The 19,955-nt window shown below is 40.7% G+C and overlaps 1 protein-coding gene across 8 annotated transcripts in view; it reads left to right on the top strand.

Moving 5' to 3' along the window:
- ssbp3 (single stranded DNA binding protein 3) overlaps nucleotides 1-19,955 on the top strand; it is a 172,226-nt gene that overhangs the window by 126,436 nt on the left and 25,835 nt on the right. For 2 of the 8 annotated variants that reach the window (XM_033027917.1, XM_033027919.1), the window contains exons 6-12: nucleotides 3,619-3,699; nucleotides 6,194-6,253; nucleotides 13,378-13,444; nucleotides 13,529-13,602; nucleotides 14,959-15,047; nucleotides 15,359-15,407; nucleotides 18,874-18,909. In XM_033027917.1, the coding sequence (XP_032883808.1) occupies nucleotides 3,619-3,699; nucleotides 6,194-6,253; nucleotides 13,378-13,444; nucleotides 13,529-13,602; nucleotides 14,959-15,047; nucleotides 15,359-15,407; nucleotides 18,874-18,909 (456 nt within the window). The remainder of the gene's footprint in view (nucleotides 1-3,618; nucleotides 3,700-6,193; nucleotides 6,254-13,377; nucleotides 13,445-13,528; nucleotides 13,603-14,958; nucleotides 15,048-15,358; nucleotides 15,408-18,873; nucleotides 18,910-19,955) is intronic. The other 6 variants (XM_033027921.1, XM_033027918.1, XM_033027924.1 and 3 more) reach the window with 3 other exon arrangements.

Genomic DNA, 19,955 nt, shown 5'->3' with positions numbered 1-19,955 from the left:
TGTTTTTTTTTGGTGCAAACTTGCTAGGTTGGTGTGATCACTTTGTCTCGCTTCTTTTGTGAAGAATGATTCTTTATGAAGAAAAATCTTCGATTAAAGGTATAGTTTTTGATTTGGAATTCATGGAAGATGTTTATCTTTTATACCTGAAATCGGAAACTTTTGGGCTGCAGCAATCAGCGTTACTTTTCTACAAAAACTAGCCATGTAGAGTTTGAACTACCACTGATGAAATGGAAAGTTGCTCATAAATCAATGTCCACTGCTGTGTTTGCTATGTACCAGCAGTTAGCCTGCAGCGTCTTGAATAACAAAGCAGTGAGGATTGTGTGCCAACACTGCCCCCTAATGTTTTTGTAACGTGTTTTTAAGAAGTGAACAATAGAAACATAATCTAAAATTGTGTAGGGCTTTCACAACAGTAGACAGTAAAAATCTTGTGTGCAGGTAGAATTTTTTTGATGACTTTTGAGAAGTGTTGGATGGATTACTGTGTAAACATCGCACCCAGTAAAGTAACGTGACCAGAGATGTTGCCTGTCCCGCTGAGTTACTCTAGCATATTGTGTCTATCTTCAGTGTAAACCGGCATCAGCAGTTCCTTCCTAAACGAATGTGACTGTTCAGTTGTCAACTTCAAAAGATGTACTATTCCACAGTCCCACATACGCTTTGCAATTTCTATCAATCGTATACATCCATGTTTTTTTTTTTTAATTCCCAGTCACTGCCAACGTAACAATTGAGACCTCACGAGATCAGAAAGCCCTGGATGCTGGTCTTGATACAATAGACCTGATCCATAACTGGTTGGGCAAGCTTCCTGCAAGTGTACACATTGCAATTAGACTTTATCATCAAAGTAAAACTGCCAAATACAATTTTGCACCGCTTCATCCAAAATCTGGATTCTTATCCTTCAGGATAAACTGCTGCTTAAATGTGAAAGGATATCCCAATGAAAAAAATGTCTGTATGAAGATCTGTCACCAGCAATATATATATATTAACTATGCTTTGGGGCAAATTTACCTGACATTGGACCCTCACCTTTACAGTAATGCAATTTATGAAGGAGCAGATATATTTAAGTCAGATTAGTACTGCAAATGCAGGACTATGTGTACATTGTGTTGTCTGTTGGGTATTCTGTGCAGAGCTCTGTCTACATTGTACATGCTGGTTATTTGTGTGCAGGGCTATATGTACATTGTGCTACATGTTGGATTTGATGTGTATTGTGCGATATTTTGTTTGAAATTAGATTTTAAGCTGATTTTAAAATAGATGACGGTCACACATTATTCCTGTTCTTGATTAGGTCTAAATATAATTCTAACCATACACACTTTTTCTCTTCCTCCCTGATCTTCTGAGCTCTTGTTCCCCTCCCTCTCCTCCACAATAGTGACTACCATGCAAATATAATGAACTGGAGAGTTGATCGCACATGTAAAAAAAAAAACATGACTAAGATTTTAAACCAACAGATTGCACTCCATTTATGTTCTCAGAATATTTCTGTAATGTGAAACCAAATAAGATTCCTCCTTAATCTGCTTGTCTCGTATGCATCCTGTTTCTTAGTTACAATAGGAATATTGAGGTGCAGTGCGCAGTGTTTTCAGATGCAGTGGACAGCCACAGTTTTAAAATGCTTTCGTCATGCAGACTGCCAGGCCCCTTCGACCCTTGCAGCTTAACCTGGGAGGAGTGGTTGCGTGTTTATATTAATGCTGCATCTGCCACGACATTGTCCAGAATATATCTATCAGAAACATTAGTCCAAGGAGTTGCAGTTGCTGCAAGGATTTGATTCCTCCTTTGAAAAGGTACTGCCAACTGGGAGGTTTTGTGAGATCTAGAATTTCTTGGTAGAGCATTGATGGGTGTATGTGTGTTTGCAGCAAAAACAGTTGTGTTACAGTAGTTCCTGCAAACAAATTGTGATGTTTATTTGAGCTTCTGTGCAGTGTAAAGCTAGCTTGAGTATTTTGACTGGGAGGATATATTTCAGGTAATGGAGAAATTATCATAAAAGTTGTAGAATATAGTGAAATGTTACAGAAAATCTGAAGGGAAACAAAAATTTCTATTTGAACACGTTCTTCAGGTCAGATTTAACAGATCAAACCAATCTAGCTTGGTGGAATTAGTGTTTTAAATGTTTTGGCATTCAGATTTTTTCAGTCCATATTAACTCAAATTTTGTGGAAAGACTTCTGTTTTGTGCTTACTTTGGCAGGGTCCCTTCCATTATTATACTGGGGTTGACAAGGTTGGCTTTCTCGCAACTGTAGTTTTGGAAAAAAGAGCTGGCTTAGTGAATTAATGGATTGTCTCTTGTGTTGCTGAGGCAGACATGTCAAGATTATGGCTTATTCTGTCCAAAGTTTGTTTGTTTCCCAGTATTAGACCTCAACTGAAACATAATTTCAATGTTACACTGCAGCAGGGATGAGGATGGATTGTAGGTAAAATAATAAAATAAAATCAGGACTTTTGTGGAATGCAGGAAGTCCAGATGGGACTAACGGACGAGACAGTGCAGAGTTTTGTTGTTATGCCTCTTTAATTGAATACCATGTCCGGCTTGAGAAGTCCTATTGGTGCTTAATCCAACTGCATTCCCAGGAAAAGCTGAAGCCTTCAGGGGAAGAGGAGGAGATTCCTTCCTCGGGGTGGTTAATTATCAGAGTGTTTCTGACTGAGACAGCGTGTGGTGGTGCAGTTTTGATTAGATTGTTGGAGGTGATGGATCTTCGCGAGTTTCACTTTTAACTAGCCATTTAAATCTGAAATTTGATACCTATACTGAAATGTTAAAAATTGATGATGTAGTGTTGCATTATGTTTTGTTACAGAACTAAATCTATCTGATTAATCAATGGACATGTTGGAGGAGTACTTTCACGTAAGGTCCTCCTCCGCCTTGTCCTGGCCTCTTCCCCTCCTCATCTGTGCTGTGAGTTTAGTTTCTCCCCTCTTCAGTTTCCTGTGAAACCTGAAATGGAGAATTCAGTGACACGGAGAACTGGTAATGATTACAAGGAGTTAGAGAAGCTTCTTCTCCTAAATCTAGAAATGGAAATGGTTGGCTCAGTATCAAACTAATTGGTTCAAAAGCTTTATTTACAGTGTTTTGCCTTGAATCCTTTAATGAAATGATGAGATGTAAATTCTGTAGTGTGTTCTGTTCTCACCAACACAAAAGAACTACAGGTGCAAATGCATTCCAGCTTCATTAACTTCCACTCCCTTTTAATTTGCGTAATTTCATTTTCTCTCTTGCTCGTTGCTGTTAATTAGGGCACCCTCTAATCAGTACTATTTATCACAGTGGTACTCATGTTTGGTAAAGCTGCTTTGCAGAATTGCTAAATGACTAATTAATGTCTGTTAATTAAGAAAATTGCTCGTGGTAACAAACGACATTGTTGCTGGCAGCAGCCTAGAGACTAACACTTGTTGAAAGCACAAACATGGCAGGTCTGCAACAGCTGTGATACTTTAAAAAAAAATCTTTTTTTTTTGAATGGCTCTACAATTCTCCGAGCCTCCTGCAACTTGATGCACTGACGCTGTAACCCCCCTCCTCTGCTCTCTAACCTCTCGCAGGGACCCCCAGGTTCTCAACCCTCGCCACATACACAGCCGCCTCCTCACAATCCTAACAACATGATGGGACCCCACAATCAGGTAAAGAGCGGATGCAGTCGCTTGGGTTCTTCAATTCAAAAAGGGGCAAGAATTTCTACATTTGACTAATGATTTGACTTTGCTTGTTTTTCTTTTATGTACAAAACTCCAGGTTGTCCCCAGCAGTGAAGCTTCCGTCTAGGCCTTTATTCAATTTTTAATAGATTTGGTTTTGGCTTCTGTTCAGTACACGGTTACTTATTTAAATTATTTTTCTTTTCCTAGCGCTCTTCTGACCTCTCCCAAAGATGGGCTGTGGTCCGGCTGCCCTCTTGGGCCATGGCCATATTTTAGAGGTGATCCTTGTCAGTGAATACAAGGAGACTTTCGGCACGCAAGCCATCACAGCCAAGCCCAGCCCAGTCTTGTCCTGCCATTCACACAGACACATGTGCATTTGTCCGTAGGAGTCGATGGATGGTGAACAGGAAGAGGAACCCAAGTTGATTGTTTCCTTGCCCCATTCCTTGAAACCACCACCCATCCCACAGCATTTACCTTTCAAGTCCAGATCCACTGAAGTCAATAGCACCTTGGGCTTTGCCCTGACTTGGGACAATTTGGCATTGAACCGAAGCTGAACCTTGTACCTCCTGGTTCACATGGTTCAATTCCAACCCATATAGAGCATGCATCCACTAGGTGAGGTGAAAAACCCTTGTCTGAAACTCAATGTCATAAATTAATTTAATTGACATTCTAGCATTTTTGGAATATGTGCAACTTCAGATGGCAGGACTAATTAGTTTTTATTTGGAAACTTAGTAAGGTAGTTTGGTGGCTTGATATTCAAACGTACATGATCCATGGGGATTAAGAAGGTTCACTCAAGGGATAACCAGATTGGCCTTTTCATAATATGTCTTTCCTTGATTGTAAATACTTCTAAACCTACTTGGCTTAGTGCATAGTTCACTGCCCTGATACTGGGTCTGTGAGCATTTTCATTTATTTCAGTGTGTGGTTCAAAATTGGACGTGTTGGTTATGTTTTTGGTGATTTTGTTTTGTCTGTATTTGTCTGTCTCTCCATGTATTAAATGTACAGTACCCTGTTTGCATGAGTATACCACGTTATCTGCAGTGTTGAGTCCCATTGAATGTTGCCATTGAGTTCTCAATCACTGAGATTCTTGGCAGTAACAAGATCACTGTCTACAAATGTTGCATTTTACTCGTGTTTTGAATTGTTTAAACACAAGTCAGATGAGAAACTATTTAAAAAACGATGATACCTCCAGCAACATGTATGTGATTCCAGTTTGTTTTGTTAAGGTTCCTATTTAATGCCTTATAAAGTGTACATACAATTTTATTCTAAAATAACAGCTTTACATATTAATAAATTTCCTCTCAACCCACATTGCATTGGGCTGGTGCTGCTCCATAAGGCATTCAGTGATACCCAAACAAAGGCAGAATAATTATTTTAGATTGTCCTTCCCTTTCCACTTGTGCATTTAAAGAAAAAAAACAAAATTGGCAAATATTGCAAATCGTGATCCCGCATAACCTTTACCTGTTATGTGGATGCCTCAAATGTTTCAATGAGTGCATGGAAGATGCTGTCATTATTTTTCAATTTCCAGCATCCACTGCATTTTGCTTTAGTGTCATTTTTTTTATGGCTTTGTTTGTTGGGAGGAAATAATTTGAGGAAATTTGTAAGATTGTTTAGTATTGACTTCAGTTTGTTTACAAAGTGAAAGGCGTTCATGAAACTACGCAGAAATTGAGTTGCATTCTGTCAGTTTTTCTTTGCAACTTTTAGAGTCTCTTTCCTTTAAACTTTAACTGTAAAGTGCAGCACCACTGTGAAGAGAAACTTGGCAAGATTAGATTCCTTTTAGCTTCAAATCAGTGCATGACCCTTTAGTATTTCTCACTACACTGTAAAGTGGAATATGTTGCTTAACTACTCCAGACAGGTTGTTTTGTGAAGGAAAATGATTCCATTTTAAAGCGATAAAGGCTGCTCAAGGAAGTTGAGTTGTCAAGGAAGTTGAGTTACAATAGATGGTATTCAATTTTTGTTTAACTATATTTTTATATGCTGGTGTTCATTGGGATATTTGAAAATAAATTACCTTTTTTAAAGCATAGCATGTTGTTTAAAAAGTGAGTTATGATTTTCATTGTCACCTCAAAGTCCTCCTTATTTTGATCCAGATCCAGTAATCAAGACATGGCCATGGCAAGTGATTTATTGCCATGCGTGAAAATACTCAGAATCTACCATTTTCAATTCCTCCTGGACCTTGCATGTAAAATAGCATGGATTATAAATTGTACCGTGCACACTGAGTGCAGAAATTCTTCATGATTGTTAAGTTACTGCATTGCACATCACCAAATCACTTGCCTTGGCTACGGTAATTTTTTTTTTAATTGCATGGAGTTACAGGTTTTCCACATGTATAAAAATGTTTTAATTGTGTGAAATAAAATTGTTATTTTAGCAGATTGTAGATTTAACTAATTCTATGTGATTGCAGCCTTTTATGTCACCACGATACGCAGGAGGTCCAAGACCCCCAATCAGAATGGGAAGCCAGGTACTGTACCCATTGTGCTTCTATCACACTGCCACAATTAGCAGTCCCATCCTCCACCAATATGGCTGAGACTGAGATTTTAATTACGCCAGAATCACAGGAACAGATTATGATGTCCAGCCCCTCGACCTTGTTTTGATGATTGGTGGGGTTGTGGCTGACCTGAATTCCACCCCTCTCCCCTCACTTGCTTCATATCTCCTTTATGACCTTGACTGGCTAAATGTAATCTTTCTTGTATTCAAAGTTATTAATTGAGCTAGCCTCTTGGGAGACATTTTGTGTAAGACATTTCTGTTTCTGTCACACTCTGCAGACGTCTTTTGCAGGAAGGAATTTCTCTTGAATGGCCTGGCACATATTTTTAAATCTGTCTTTGTCTTAAACTTTCCCACTGGCATAAAAAAAATGTGGTATATCTAACATACCTTCCCTTTGTATGATCCTAGGGACGTTCAAACAGCTCACCCCTTAACCCATCTTCAAGGGAAGACCAGCCTCATTTATGCCATCTCTCTTCTAACTAATCTTCAGTGTGCAAATAACATTCCTGTAAATCTTTCAACATTTTGTGAATTTAAAATATACCCACCTACATTTTGTTGTGAACAAAACTGACTGTCCTTATGGTTTATCACGTCCAATGTTAAGCCATCCTGTGAGTGATGTTGCACCACCTGTGGATTTTTAATCTCTTGTATAAATATGCTCAGTTGGTTTGAATGTCAGGTCTGCGATGGTATTTGTATCCACTCTCGCATGAGGTTTTCACCAGTATTAATGGCTTGACTGAGAAACTTAACGGCTATTACTGCTATTCATTGAAATGTCTGCAACACCTTGGCATGTGGGATGGTTTCAATGATGGTTCTTTGTTTTGGTCGTATAATGTATCCATCCTGTTGGGACATGGGACAGCTATTAGAACATACTTGCCTCAACAATTTATCTTGAAAGCACTATTTCATGGTAACCATCAAAATGATCATGGTCCTGAAACTGGACATGAAGCATTATTTTGGAATGCAAGTACACCTTCGATTGAAATGTGTGTGTTTGTTTCTTCTAGTTTTCAGTGTGTTGAATCTTTCCATTGTTTCCATTCCCTCCCATCTTCACATCCTTCCAATTCCAATGCATTAACAATCCTCTATCGTTCATGAGATGAACTGAGCTCAGGAGGTATGACTAGAACTGCCTCTAATCCTACTCTCTATTCCCACACTTTGAATGTGGCTGCATCAGTAGCAGGAAATTTCACTGCCCTCTTCCTCTCTCGCTCACCTACTCTTTATAGGTGGTGGCATATTAAGAGCAGTTTTAATACTCATGTCACCACCAGTTCAACATTTATCATCAGGACTTTAGCATGCCAGCCTGTTACAATTTGAACTGATTATTTCCTCTTCCTGATCTCTCTTTCCCCTCCTGGCACCATTAGCAAATACTAATAAATAAATTCATTTCTTAGTAGGTACATTTTGCACCACATAAATTAGGTTAATCTTGACGCATTTGTTTTAATTGCTAGACTGAATCATTATCTTCTTAAAGAAAGATATACACAGTAATAGTGGGGGTTTTTTCCAACAAACTGAAGGATTTTGTGTAAATATGAAGCTGCAGCTTATGCAGAGCTTGGGTACAGTCTTTACAAAGTATTCATGTTCCTAACACCCAATTGCATCATGATAAATGCTTCCATTCCCTTTTATGCGGCGCTGAACTTGCATGTTATTGTTAGTCGGCTCCAGACTCCAGTGCAGAGACGCCACATTTGAGGATGGATTAAATAACTTTTAGAACCCACCCTTCCTTCCTAAAATGTATCTGATGTCATCGGAATTTCTCTTCCTGAACAGTACCCAAAGGCTACCAGGAAACTGAAGAGATTTCTGTCCATTCAGACTGAAACGGCAATCTTAAATCTCCAGCATTAATATCCTCATCAATATTTCTCCTGAGGATCGTTCTGAATTGTTGTAACTTGCAGTGTTATTGATTGGTGGAGTACAAGATAGAAATTCTGTGTTGTAATGACGTAAATTCTAGTTATTGTTCAGGTTCAGTTTAAGAGAAAACATTTCTCCTTTTGGAGAAGCTGCATCAATCCATGCAATTTTCTTTTGCTGGAATGCACGAAAATGGCTTTAAGTTTCCATTGACTACTGTCCATAACCAGTCAGGCCATGAATAGGTGAGAAGATACTTTACAGACACAAGAAAGAAGATGAGGTGAGCCTTCAGTAAGCCCAGGCTGCTGAACCCATTCAGAGTATTTGTGACTCTCTATTTTATCGAACTGGACTGACCCCAAGGCCAGTGTAATGTGGATCTTGTGCAGTGAGCTAATTGGCTGGATCATTTTCATGAGATATAAAAATGATAATGAGAAAGTCCCTCATCCCCCCCCCCCCCCCCCCCTCCCTAAATTTAGGGGGAATCCTAATTGTAAGATTTCTGTCTTTTTGGTGGAGTACACTGGACCAGAATTATTGCTGTTTTTAAACCTTTGGTAAAGCGTTATTTGTGGCCAAAAATTGTTTAATTCCATTTTTTAAATCTTTGCTTCAGCTGTTTTGTTAAATTTTATTCACAAATTAGTTATTTTATTGAGCGTTCTCAACATTTTCTTTTTACAGCACAGATTAAAACACGTCCTTTAACCCACTGTCTATGTAAACTTTCATGCCTCTCTATGTGAATACCATGCCTGTGTTAATTTTATATCCCTCTATAACGTACTTATTCATGTACCTGTTAAAAAGGGTCTTGAATGTTGTTGTTCCTGTCTCCAGCACCATCTTTGGCAGCTCATTCGAAATGTCATCTACCTCTCGTGAAAAATATACATCTATCTCTCTCTTTCTCTATCATCCTCCAGTTTTAGACACAAACACTAGCTATCTATCCTATATATGCCTCTCATAATTTTATATGCCGGTATTGTGTAACTCTCAGCCACCTCCACACCATGGGAAAGAAGACCTAGCCTTTACAAACTCTCCAGATAACTCCAGCCTCAATACTGGCAATAACCTTGTGAATCATTTCTGCACCCTTTCTTCCTTAATCACCTCCCTCTGATAGTGTGGAACCAGGACTACACCCAATACCCCGAATGTGGCCTAATCAATCTTTTGTACAGCTTTAACATGATGTCCCAACTCTTATACTCAATGCATTATCCAGGAGATGCAGGATCATTTCATTCCAAAGAGGAAGAAAGATTCTAAGGGGGGTAAGAAGCAACCGTGGCTGACGAGGGAAGTTAGGAACGGTATAAAACTAAAAGAAAAGGTGTATAACATGGCAAAGAGTGGCGGGAAGCCAGAGGATTGGGAAACCTTCAAAGGACATACAAAGGTAATAAAAAGGCCAATACGGGGTGAAAAAATGAAGTACAAAGATAAGGTAGACAAAAATGCTGGAGAAACTCAGTGGGTGAGGCAGCATCTAGGTAGCGAAGGAAATAGGCAACGTTTCGGTTGGGACCCTTCTTCAGACTGATGTGGGGGTGGGGGGGGAAGAGCTGGGAAGGGGAGGGGAAAGAAGGAGAAAGCAGGGACTACCTGATATTGGAGAAGTCAATGTTCACACCACTGGGGTGCAAACTGCCCAAGCAAAATATGAGGTGCTGCTCCTCCAATTTACGTTGATCCTCACTCTGGCCATGGAGGAGGCCCAGGACAGAAAGGTCGATTGGGAATGGGAGGGGAAGTTGAAGTGCTGAGTCACCGGGAGATCAGGTTGGTTAATGCGAACCGAGCGGAGGTGTTGGGCGAAGCGATCGCCAAGCCTGTGCTTGGTCTCACCGATGTAAAGCAGCTGACACCTAGAGCAGCGGATGCAATAGATGAGGTTGGATGAGGTGCAGGTGAAACTCTGCCGCTCCTGGAAAGACTGGTTGGGTCCTTGAATGGAGACAAGGGGGGAGGTAAAGCGACAAGTGTAACATTTACAAAGTACAAGTACATAGATAAGCTGGCCAAGAATATAAAGAAGGATAGCAAAAGCTTCTTTAGGTATGTTAAGAGAAAAAGATTAGTAAAGCCAAACGTGGGTCCCTTGAAGGCAGAAGCAGGTGAAATTATTATGGGGAACAAGGCAGAAGAGTTGAACGTACTTTGGTCTGTCTTCAGGAAGACACAAACAATCTTCCAGATGTACTAGAGGATAGAGGATCTAGGGAGACAGAGGAACTGAAATAAATTTGCTTTAGGCGAGAAATAGTATTGGGTAGACTGATGGGACTGAAGGCTGATAAATCCCCAGGGCCTGATGGTCTGCATCCCAGGGTACTCAAGGAGGTGGCTGTAGAAATCGTAGACGCATTAGTGATCATTTTCCATTGTTCTATAGTTTCATGATCAGTTCCTGTGGACTGGAGGATAGCTAATGTTATCCCACTTTTCAAGAAAGGAGCGAGTGAGAAAACAGGGAATTATAGACCAGTTAGCCTGACATCGGTGGTGGGGAAGATGTTGGAGTCAATTATTAAAGAAGTACTAACGGCACATTTGGATCGCAGTAAAAGGATTGGCCCAAGTCAGCATGGATTTCATGCAAGGGGAAATCATGCTTGACTAATCTTCTGGAATGTGAGGATTTTGAGGATGTGACAAGTAAAATGGATGAAGAAGAGCCATTGGATGTAGTGTATCTGGACTTTCAGAAAGCTGATAAGCGAAGACGATGCTAGGAGTTTGCAGGGTGACTTGGACAGGTTGGGCAGATCCTTGGCAGATGCGGTACAGTGTAGATAAATGTGAGGCTATCCACGTTGGCGGCAAGAACAAGGAAGCAGATTATTAAGTCAATGGTGTCAGATTAGGAAAAAGGAAAGTGCAATGGGACCCGGGTGTCTTTGTACACCAGTCACTGAAAGTAAACCTGCAGGTACAGCAGGCAGTGAGGAAAGCTAATGGCATGTTGGCCTTCATAACAAGAGGATTTGAGTATAGGAGCAAAGAGGTCCTTCTGCAGTTGTACAGGGCCCTGGTGAGACCACACCTGGAGTATTGTGTGCAGTTTTGGTCTCCTAATTTGAGGATGGACAGCCTTGCAGTTGAGGGAGGCAGCGTAGGTTCATGAGGTTAATGCCCGTGGTGGCGAGACTCACATAAGAGTAAAGATCGGAAAGACTGGGCTTGTATTCACTGGAATTTAGAAGGATGAGAGGCAATCTTATTGAAACATATAAAATTATAAAAGGACTGGACAAGCTAGATGCAGGAAAGAAATTCCCAATGTTGGGGGAGTCCAGAACCAGGGGCCACCGTCTAAGAATAAAGGGAAGGCCATTTAAAACTGAGATGAGAAAAAACTCCCATAAAGTTGTGAATTTGTGGAATTTCTATGCCACAGGAGGCAGTGGAGGCCAATTCACTGGATGAATTTAAAAGAGAGTTAGATACTCTTGGGGCTAGCGGAATCAAGGGGTATGGGGAGAAGGCAGGCACGGGGTACTGATTGTGGATGATCAGCCATGATCACAATGAATGGCGGTGCTGGCTCGTAGGGCCGAATGGCCTCCTCCTGCTATTTGTTTCCATTTGGCATGCCATATGCCTGAACCACTTCCCTGTCCACCTGTGTTTTAGTTTTGAGGGAACTATTTGCTTGTACCTCTGGGTCGCTCTGTGCTACAGCACTTCTCAGGGTTATGCCTTTCATTGTGTGTGCCTGCCTGTTTCAGCTTCCAAAAATGTATCACTTTGCATTTATCAGAGTTAAATTCCATCAGCCACTTCCTTACCCACTTTACCATTTGATCTATATCCTGCTGTATCATCTTGTAGAGAATTTATTTCACTGTTCACTGTACCATTAATTCTGGAGTTAACTGCAAACTTACAAATCACATCATCGCCATTATCAACCTAATAATGTGTGCAACAAATGACAGAGGAGGCAGCACTGATCCCTACGGCATGCCATTGGTTTGCATATCTCCAATCTGGAAAAACAACTTCCGTTACGATCTTCTTCCTGCTGCCATCAATCCATTATTTTATACAATTAGCTAAAAGTCTAGATCCCATGGGTTCCAACCTTACGAACCAGCCTACTCTGCGGGACCTTGCCAAAGGCCTTGCTAAAGTCCACATCAATGAAGAAAAGTTGGCGTGTTAAGGGCCTGTCCCACGTGGGTGTCATTTGCGCATCACGCGGATGGAGCACGAAGATTTTGTACATCCCAAAATTGTGGGGTGCCGCGCGTGACCGCACGTCACTGCGTACGTCACCACGCACAACGTGTCGTGCGTTGTGACGCATAGATGATATTGCGTAAATTACACGCAAATGACGCCCAAGTGGGACAGGCCCTTTACTTGGAACATTTGAGAAGATTGTAGATGAAGAAATAAAAAGATTTTTAATCAAAGAGAGCTTCGTAAGCATACTTTCATTAGATGTGTACTTTTTGAATGGATCTGCATTTTGCAATAAATAAATAAATAAATGACCCATTCAGTAGCTGAGGGTACAGTTGATCCCTATGCAAGGTTTATTTTTGTCTTTGCTTGATTATGGATCCCAGCTGGAATTTGGGTTAGTTTCCAAATTGCCTTGGGGAAACTCCACGAGGGAGGTACGATGTTCAGAAGTGTTTCTGCTTTGCATCGCTATCCAGTGGCCTCCCAGTGTAAAGATTGCTCTCAGCACTTTGGATTTTTGATGCTTCCAGCAGTTGAAAACGCAACTTAACACTTGCTACTTTGTTCACACACAAGATGACCACTTGAGCGGAGCATCAGTGGATCCATAATTTTGAGGCGTGGGTAGGAGTAGAAAATCCACTAGGAGAGGAGGGGACACAAAGGAAGAACACAGGAGTTGTTTTGGTGCTTCAGTATATGTCATTTCATGAAACTTTGTTTTTATAATTTCTTCATGATACTTCAAGTGTGCAAGTTAAAATGCTATATTTAGTAAGTTGAATGCAGGAAATCTGCAATGATTCATCCTTTGTAGCCACTACTACTGTGAACCTGCACACTTTGCCTTGCTTCGCCTCTCCTTCGTTAACCGTTTGGCACATGAATATCCCTTAAACGTGTTGAGTAGAGGGAGCTTTTGTGAACTTGGATGCAGTTGAGTAATTCTGCAATTGCTTTTAGCCTCCAGGTGGTGTTCCCGGTGCACAGCCATTGTTACCAAACGCACTGGATCCCACACGACAGCAAGGTGAGATATATTCCCAACTCCATTTAGGAGTCGAAATAAAATTCTGTGGTGTTCACTTAATAATGTTTGTTCTCCCTATTACAGGACATCCTGGTATGGGTGGGCCAATGCAGAGAATGAACCCTCCTCCACGAGGGATGGGCCCAATGGGACAGCAGGTAAGCGGTACAGAAACATCTATCAACTTTTAGTCTTGCACATGGTGATTATTGTTCACGGGATATTCAGTAATTTTCATTGCCCACTAGTGATCAACAAGCTCTTTGCACTTTTCCACCAGAGGGAGAGAGAGACTAGTACTCGAGGTCATAGGCTCAGAATTAAAGGACATTCTTTTAGGAAGGAGATAAGGATAAATTTATTTGGTCAGATGGCGGTGAATCTGTAGAATTCTTTGCCACAGAAGGCTGTGGAGGCCGTCGATGGATATTTTAAAGGCAGGGATAGATAGACTCTTGATTCGTACAGGTGCCAGAGGTTATGGGGAGAAGGCAGGAGAATGAGCTTAGGAGAGAGAGATAGATCAGCCATGATTGAATGGCGGAGTAGGCATGATGGGCTGAATGGCCTAATTCTACTCCTATTACTTATGACCTTATGACCTAAGCCCTGGTATGGCTGAGTAGCTTCTTCCTGCTTCTATGATGAGTGTTTTATTTTGTTAATTTAGGTTCATGCAGATCAGTTGAAAACGACCCCATTTAGTGAAAGTAGTATTTCCAATGGCCACTGAATACACAATGTGCCACTAAAGTCTCAGTTTAATCTTAGTTATCCGGTCTGGATTTGGTAATCTTGGTTGTTCACAGTAGCCTTGATCTCGGGAGATGAGGAACGTAGGCCAGTGAAAGTTCCTGTCTCAGCCCTGGTTCTTTGGATATTATTCTCACTTCTCAGTCAGAAGGTTGGGGGTTCAAATCCAATCCTAAAAAGTGAAGCACTTCTGTTGTATTTTCAGCATATCACACCATTTCCTACCTTCATCTTCTACAGTTCAGTAGGATTTTAAAAATTGCACCTCCAAATGGCAATACTGTTGAAGGTGCAACTTGTAATACACTAAACTGCTGAATTTGAAGGCATTACATGTTGTGTTGTGCATAGGCATGTTCAGCCTCAATTTTGTACTAAATTGGATATTTTTTGCTCGGGTTACCCTTTAATTGCTGATTAGGTATTTTAAGGCAGTTGGGTTGTGGATGGGTATGGGGAGGAAAATCACAATTGATATTTGTGCTTTTATTACTTTACGAAGGGGCTGAATGTGCAGTGCTTATGACACCTGATTACATTTGGGTAGATGCCAGATGATCAAAGTAATTATCCTCCTGGGACTGTAAGACCCCTTTGGGTTTGAAATTACCAAGAAAATGACTGCAAATTGAGACTGAGAATCAGCTTGACATCAGTTGCCACTGTTTTCTTTTGGCACGTATTGGGAATGTGTATAATAACATGAACTTTTTTTTTCTTCCCTTCCTTGCTCTTCACTGGTTTCCTTCTCGTTATGGTAGTCTGATCCTTGGTTATCGTTGCAGAACTATGGCGGTTCAATGAGACCTCCACCCAATTCAATAGGTCCCGGCATGGCTGGAATGAACATGTAAGTTTCTTGCTTGTGTTCACATAAATTGTTAAAAAGTGGAGATAAGTAGGTATAAACTTCCAATATATTGTTGATTACAAGGTATTTCCTTTGCTTGCATGACTTCAAACGTGTGAGGATAATGACATGTTTATAATTTTTGGTCCTTTTTACTACTTGGATATTCTTTTATACAATTTTGAAGCTTGCACCATGGATGAGTTTAGTTGATCTGAAGATTAAAGATAATTGAAGGTTTAATGGAGACTTATAAAGACTTAGTGACGCAAAATTGAACCAAGAGTTAAAATAATGTATTTAAATTTCAGGGGTCCCGGGGCTGGACGACCATGGCCTAATCCTTCTAATGCTAACTCAGTGAGTAATACTGCTTTTACATGCTGTTACACATGTGTCACAGTATAGTAATAAGGCGTTTTCCCCAACAGATCCATCCCTGTGTTTGCATTCCACACAGTTTATTGTGTCCTCTACCTTTAATATACCATTCTATTCCTTTATTTATCATCCTTATAAATACTATTTGTCTTAGCCGCTCCGTATGGAAGAGCATAAGAAAATAGGACTTGCCTGCTCAGGCCTCAGCTCCTCATCTGTGGTGGTACCCCATCATCCTGATCTTACAAAAATGTATTAACTCTTTACCAATGCCCTGTGACCTGGCCTCCGCAACCTGCCGGGTAGAAAGTTCGAGAGATTCACTGCCCTCTGAGAAATTGCAACACTCTCATGGTAATGAAGCACTCATGAGTTCCTCTTGGATTTTGCAATGCTTTGATGCCTTCAAGTGGGAATAACTTCAAGTCTACACTTCTGCTGACATCAAGATCTCCATTAGATCATCTTGGAAACGCTTGGATTCTATTTGGTATCATCTCATACGGCACAACTCTTTTGCATCCATTTTCTTTGTTACAAATATCTAACAGCCAATAAAGAACCATATAAAATTGACAACATAGGAGGCCATTTGGCCCATCATGTTAGTGACGGCAGAAAGAGTAATCCCACCTTCCACCACTAGGCCTGCAGCGTGTAAATTTATCGGTTTCCACGTACACATCCAAATACAGTTTAAATGCAGTTAGGGTTTCTGCCACAACCACCCTTTCAGAATTCCAGAGCACTATCACGCTCTGGGAGAAAAATTACCACCTTGCATCACCTCCAATAATTCACCAATTTCTTTAAATCCTTGTCTCAGGTTTAGGATGTTCCACAGAAGGGAAATATGTTCTTCCTATTTACACTGAACTGCATAAAATCTCTCCCCCTAAGTTTCTGTTTCAAAGAAAGCAATGTTAGCTTATTCAATCTTACCTCATGTCTGCAGTTTCTCAATGTCTTTAGGTCTTTTCTGCACCCACTCTGGCACAATTGCTTCTTTCCAGTAACGAGGTGACCAGAGCTGTACAGAATATTTGTGCTCTGTCTGGCAAAGCTAAAATTGCCAAAGAAAAAAAAAGATGGGAATGTTTTGGTGGGTAATATAAAGGCAACCTGTAGGATCTTTTATTGGAACATAAAAAATAAAACATTAACAAGGGCGTGGGTGGGCCTTTTGCAGACCCGCAAGAGAATTTATAATGCAATTAAGATTAGTTACTTTTCGTCCATTAAGGATGACCCACAAGATCTGCCTGGTTTACTCGGTCAAGAGTGTACTGTAAGTGGGGAAGTGAAGGGACTCTGTTAGACACAAAAAAAAAAAAGTCAATCCATCAGTTACGTAAGGGTTCCGTGCCAGGGAAGTGTCCATAAGCCAATTCTTCAAGTCAGAAACACACATTTTCTATAGTAACGCACATCTTATCAGTTTGTGTAAACTTGCTGTAATTTAATTGAGTAGCCACCTTAATAATACCCATAATTAATCTAAAGAACATGTATTGTTTCCAGACACCAGAGAATATTGCTAGCATTAAAAATGATTTACAAATGTATGGAGAATTTGTAGAAAATCAGATTACTGAAAAACAGGTTAATTGTTACCCAGAGAGCCCCTGTACTGGTGCAGTTGGTAAACTTGAAAATTGATCATTCATAAGGATTGAATGGTTTACAGTTTTGAATGAGATGGTTTTGGAGATGGTGGTTGTGGACGCAATCCAAACCATTATGCAAAGCAACGTAATGCTTTGGCTCCATCTCCACCACGCTGCATCAGCAGGCCACCATCATAATCAAGGAGCAGTCTCACCCCAGTCACTCCCTCCTCTCCCCTCTCCCATCAGGCAAGAAATACCGGTTGGAAAACACATACCTCCAGATTCAGGGAGAGTTTTTTCCCAGCTGTTAAAAAGCACTGGAATAGTGCTCTCGTGCTATTCCAGGTCCTGATGATGGCAGCATAGTAATACTGTTCTAAATTGGGATACTCTGGCTTAGAGGGGGACACAATTTAGAGCACAGAAGTCTCCACTGAGGCAGCGCTTGGATGATCCACAGAATAGAAACACTTTCTGCTCTTCCAAGTAAATATTAAAGATTCCATAGCTCTACTTTGCTCATTCTGAGTGATGTATGTCTTTAAGAAAGCATGGGATTTTGCGGATAATTCCCGCAGTTATTTATCGAACTTTTGACACGTGTCCACTGAGTTCAGAATTTTTTTTTTATTGGGCAGAACCGTGGCAATAAGATGCTGCCTCTCAGCACCAGAGACCTGGGTATGATCCTGACTTGGGGCATTGTCCGAATGGAGATTCCACATTCTCCCTCTGATCACGTGGGCTTATTCCAGATGCTCCAGTTTCACCCCCTCATCCCAAAGACGAGTTTGTAGGTTAATTGGCCTTTGTCAATTGCCCCTAGCATGTCGAGAATGGATGAGAAAGTGGTCTAACATGGAACGAGTAGGAACGGGTGATCGATGGTCGGAATGGAGTTGGCGGGCTGAGGGGTTTGTTTCCACGTTGTATCTCTAGCTTAAACAAGCACGGGGCAAAGTTTCAATTCCCCAGCATGACATTTGGGAATAATGGATAGAAATATTGTCGCCATTTATTTAGTTCCTTCAGACGTTACTGAAAGGTCTGAATAAAAAAAGTAATTAATAATTAAATAGAACATTTTTTATGTATTATTTAAAAGCACTGATGGTATTGTGCTTTTTGATAACTTTTTAAACTTAATCGTTGTAATTTTTCACTTTAAGCTGAACAGCCATCTTTTTTCCCTGATGGTGTTGTCAGACAGCTAAATAAGAAACATGGCTGAATCAAATGTCATTCTTGCGGAGGTTTAGTGGGCCCCACCTCTAGCATCTATCATGTGATATCTGCCTGAAGGCACAGAAGTCTTACCCAGGCAGGAAATTATAACATAATTTGGTTATTATTATATTGCTGTTTGAGATTTTTGTACATAAATTGGCTGTTGAGTTTTTATTACATTAATTGCAAGAGTACATAAAATTATTCATTACTTTTGGGGGTGTCATTTGCAAAAGCTGTTACAAAGACATGTCCCTTTGTTGATGCTGATAGGCAGGAGTGGGATTATATTAGACAAAGAAAAATCACCTTCACATTAATTGTGCCAAGAGAATTCCAATAAGCAATGCCTGGCAGGATTGTGATAGACCATAAAGCCATCCTGTAAATAGTTTGACCATGTTTTTGATTGGCTTGCCTGTGAACACAGGACATGTGGACTTCTGAGGATTTATAAAGAGAAGTGTGCCTATGAAGCAACAGGAAAAAAATAATCTCTCACACACACTCACACACGCACACTTTATCCATAAGAGATTTTAAATTTCTGTTCATTGTTAAGCAAGTATGATCTGAAGTCTCTAAATATTGTTTTTTTTTATTTGCAGATTCCGTACTCCTCTTCGTCTCCTGGTACATATGGGGTATGTATTTGCATTTTTGGGAATATCTTGCATGAGGCAAATAAGTGTAAATGAAGAAAAATTATTTGTCCAAAGCAATTGATGATAGGTAAAAGGTTCACTATTGACTGATCTAAATGAGAAAGTAGAAAGAAGGTAGCTTCTCTCCACACCCAAGGCCAAGTAAAGTATGTCTTGGTAAATTTTTAAAAATGAAGTAATTTGTCTCAGCATTTGGAATCCTACATGTGTTATGATGGTGGAGCTGCTGTCTCACAGCATCGGAGACCTGGGTTTGATCCTGACCTCGGTTGCTGTCTGTGTGGAGCTTGCACGATCTCTCTGTGACTATGTGGGTTTTCCCCGGGTGCTCAGGTTTCCTCCCACACCCCGAAGGATGTGTAGGTTTGAAGGTTAATTGGCCTCCATAAATTGCCCTGGGTGTGTTGGGAGATGATGCGAAAGAAAGTGGGATATCACACAACTAGTGTGAAATGCGTGGACTTGGTGGACGGGTAATTTCAACCAAAGAGGTGCAGGTTTGTACGTCAATTGGCCTCTGTAAATTTTCCCTAGTGTATGGGTGATTGCTGGTCGGCGTGGATTCGGTGGGACGAAGGGCCTGTTTCCACGCTGCATCTCTAACCTAAACCAGAGGGGCAATTCTATGTATTTGATATTTTACTGACTTGCTGGTGTAAAATGCTGAACTTGGTAACTATTTGTCATTGGGTGCAACAGAAAAGTTGTCAAAGCAAAGGGATTTGCCTCCAGTATAAGGTGCTCCAGGTATAACATGTTCAGTTTTGCTCCCACTGAAGTTGGCTATGATAATAGAACAACTGGAAAAAAGGTGGGAGTTGCAGCTTTGTGTTAAGTATTGATTGAATTCCATCTGTGACTCGGGCAGAATTGCCCCTCTGGTTTAGGTTAGAGATGCAGGGTAGAAACAGGCCCTTCGTCCCACCGAATCCACGCCGACCAGCAATCACACATACACTAGTTCTATCTTACTAACTATGGACAATTTACAGAGGCCAATTGACGTACAAACCTGCACCTCTTTG

Source organism: Amblyraja radiata, chromosome 10, assembly GCF_010909765.2.
Source record: "Amblyraja radiata isolate CabotCenter1 chromosome 10, sAmbRad1.1.pri, whole genome shotgun sequence".
NCBI lineage: Eukaryota > Metazoa > Chordata > Chondrichthyes > Rajiformes > Rajidae > Amblyraja > Amblyraja radiata.
This window is presented reverse-complemented; position numbering and strand designations above follow the sequence as displayed.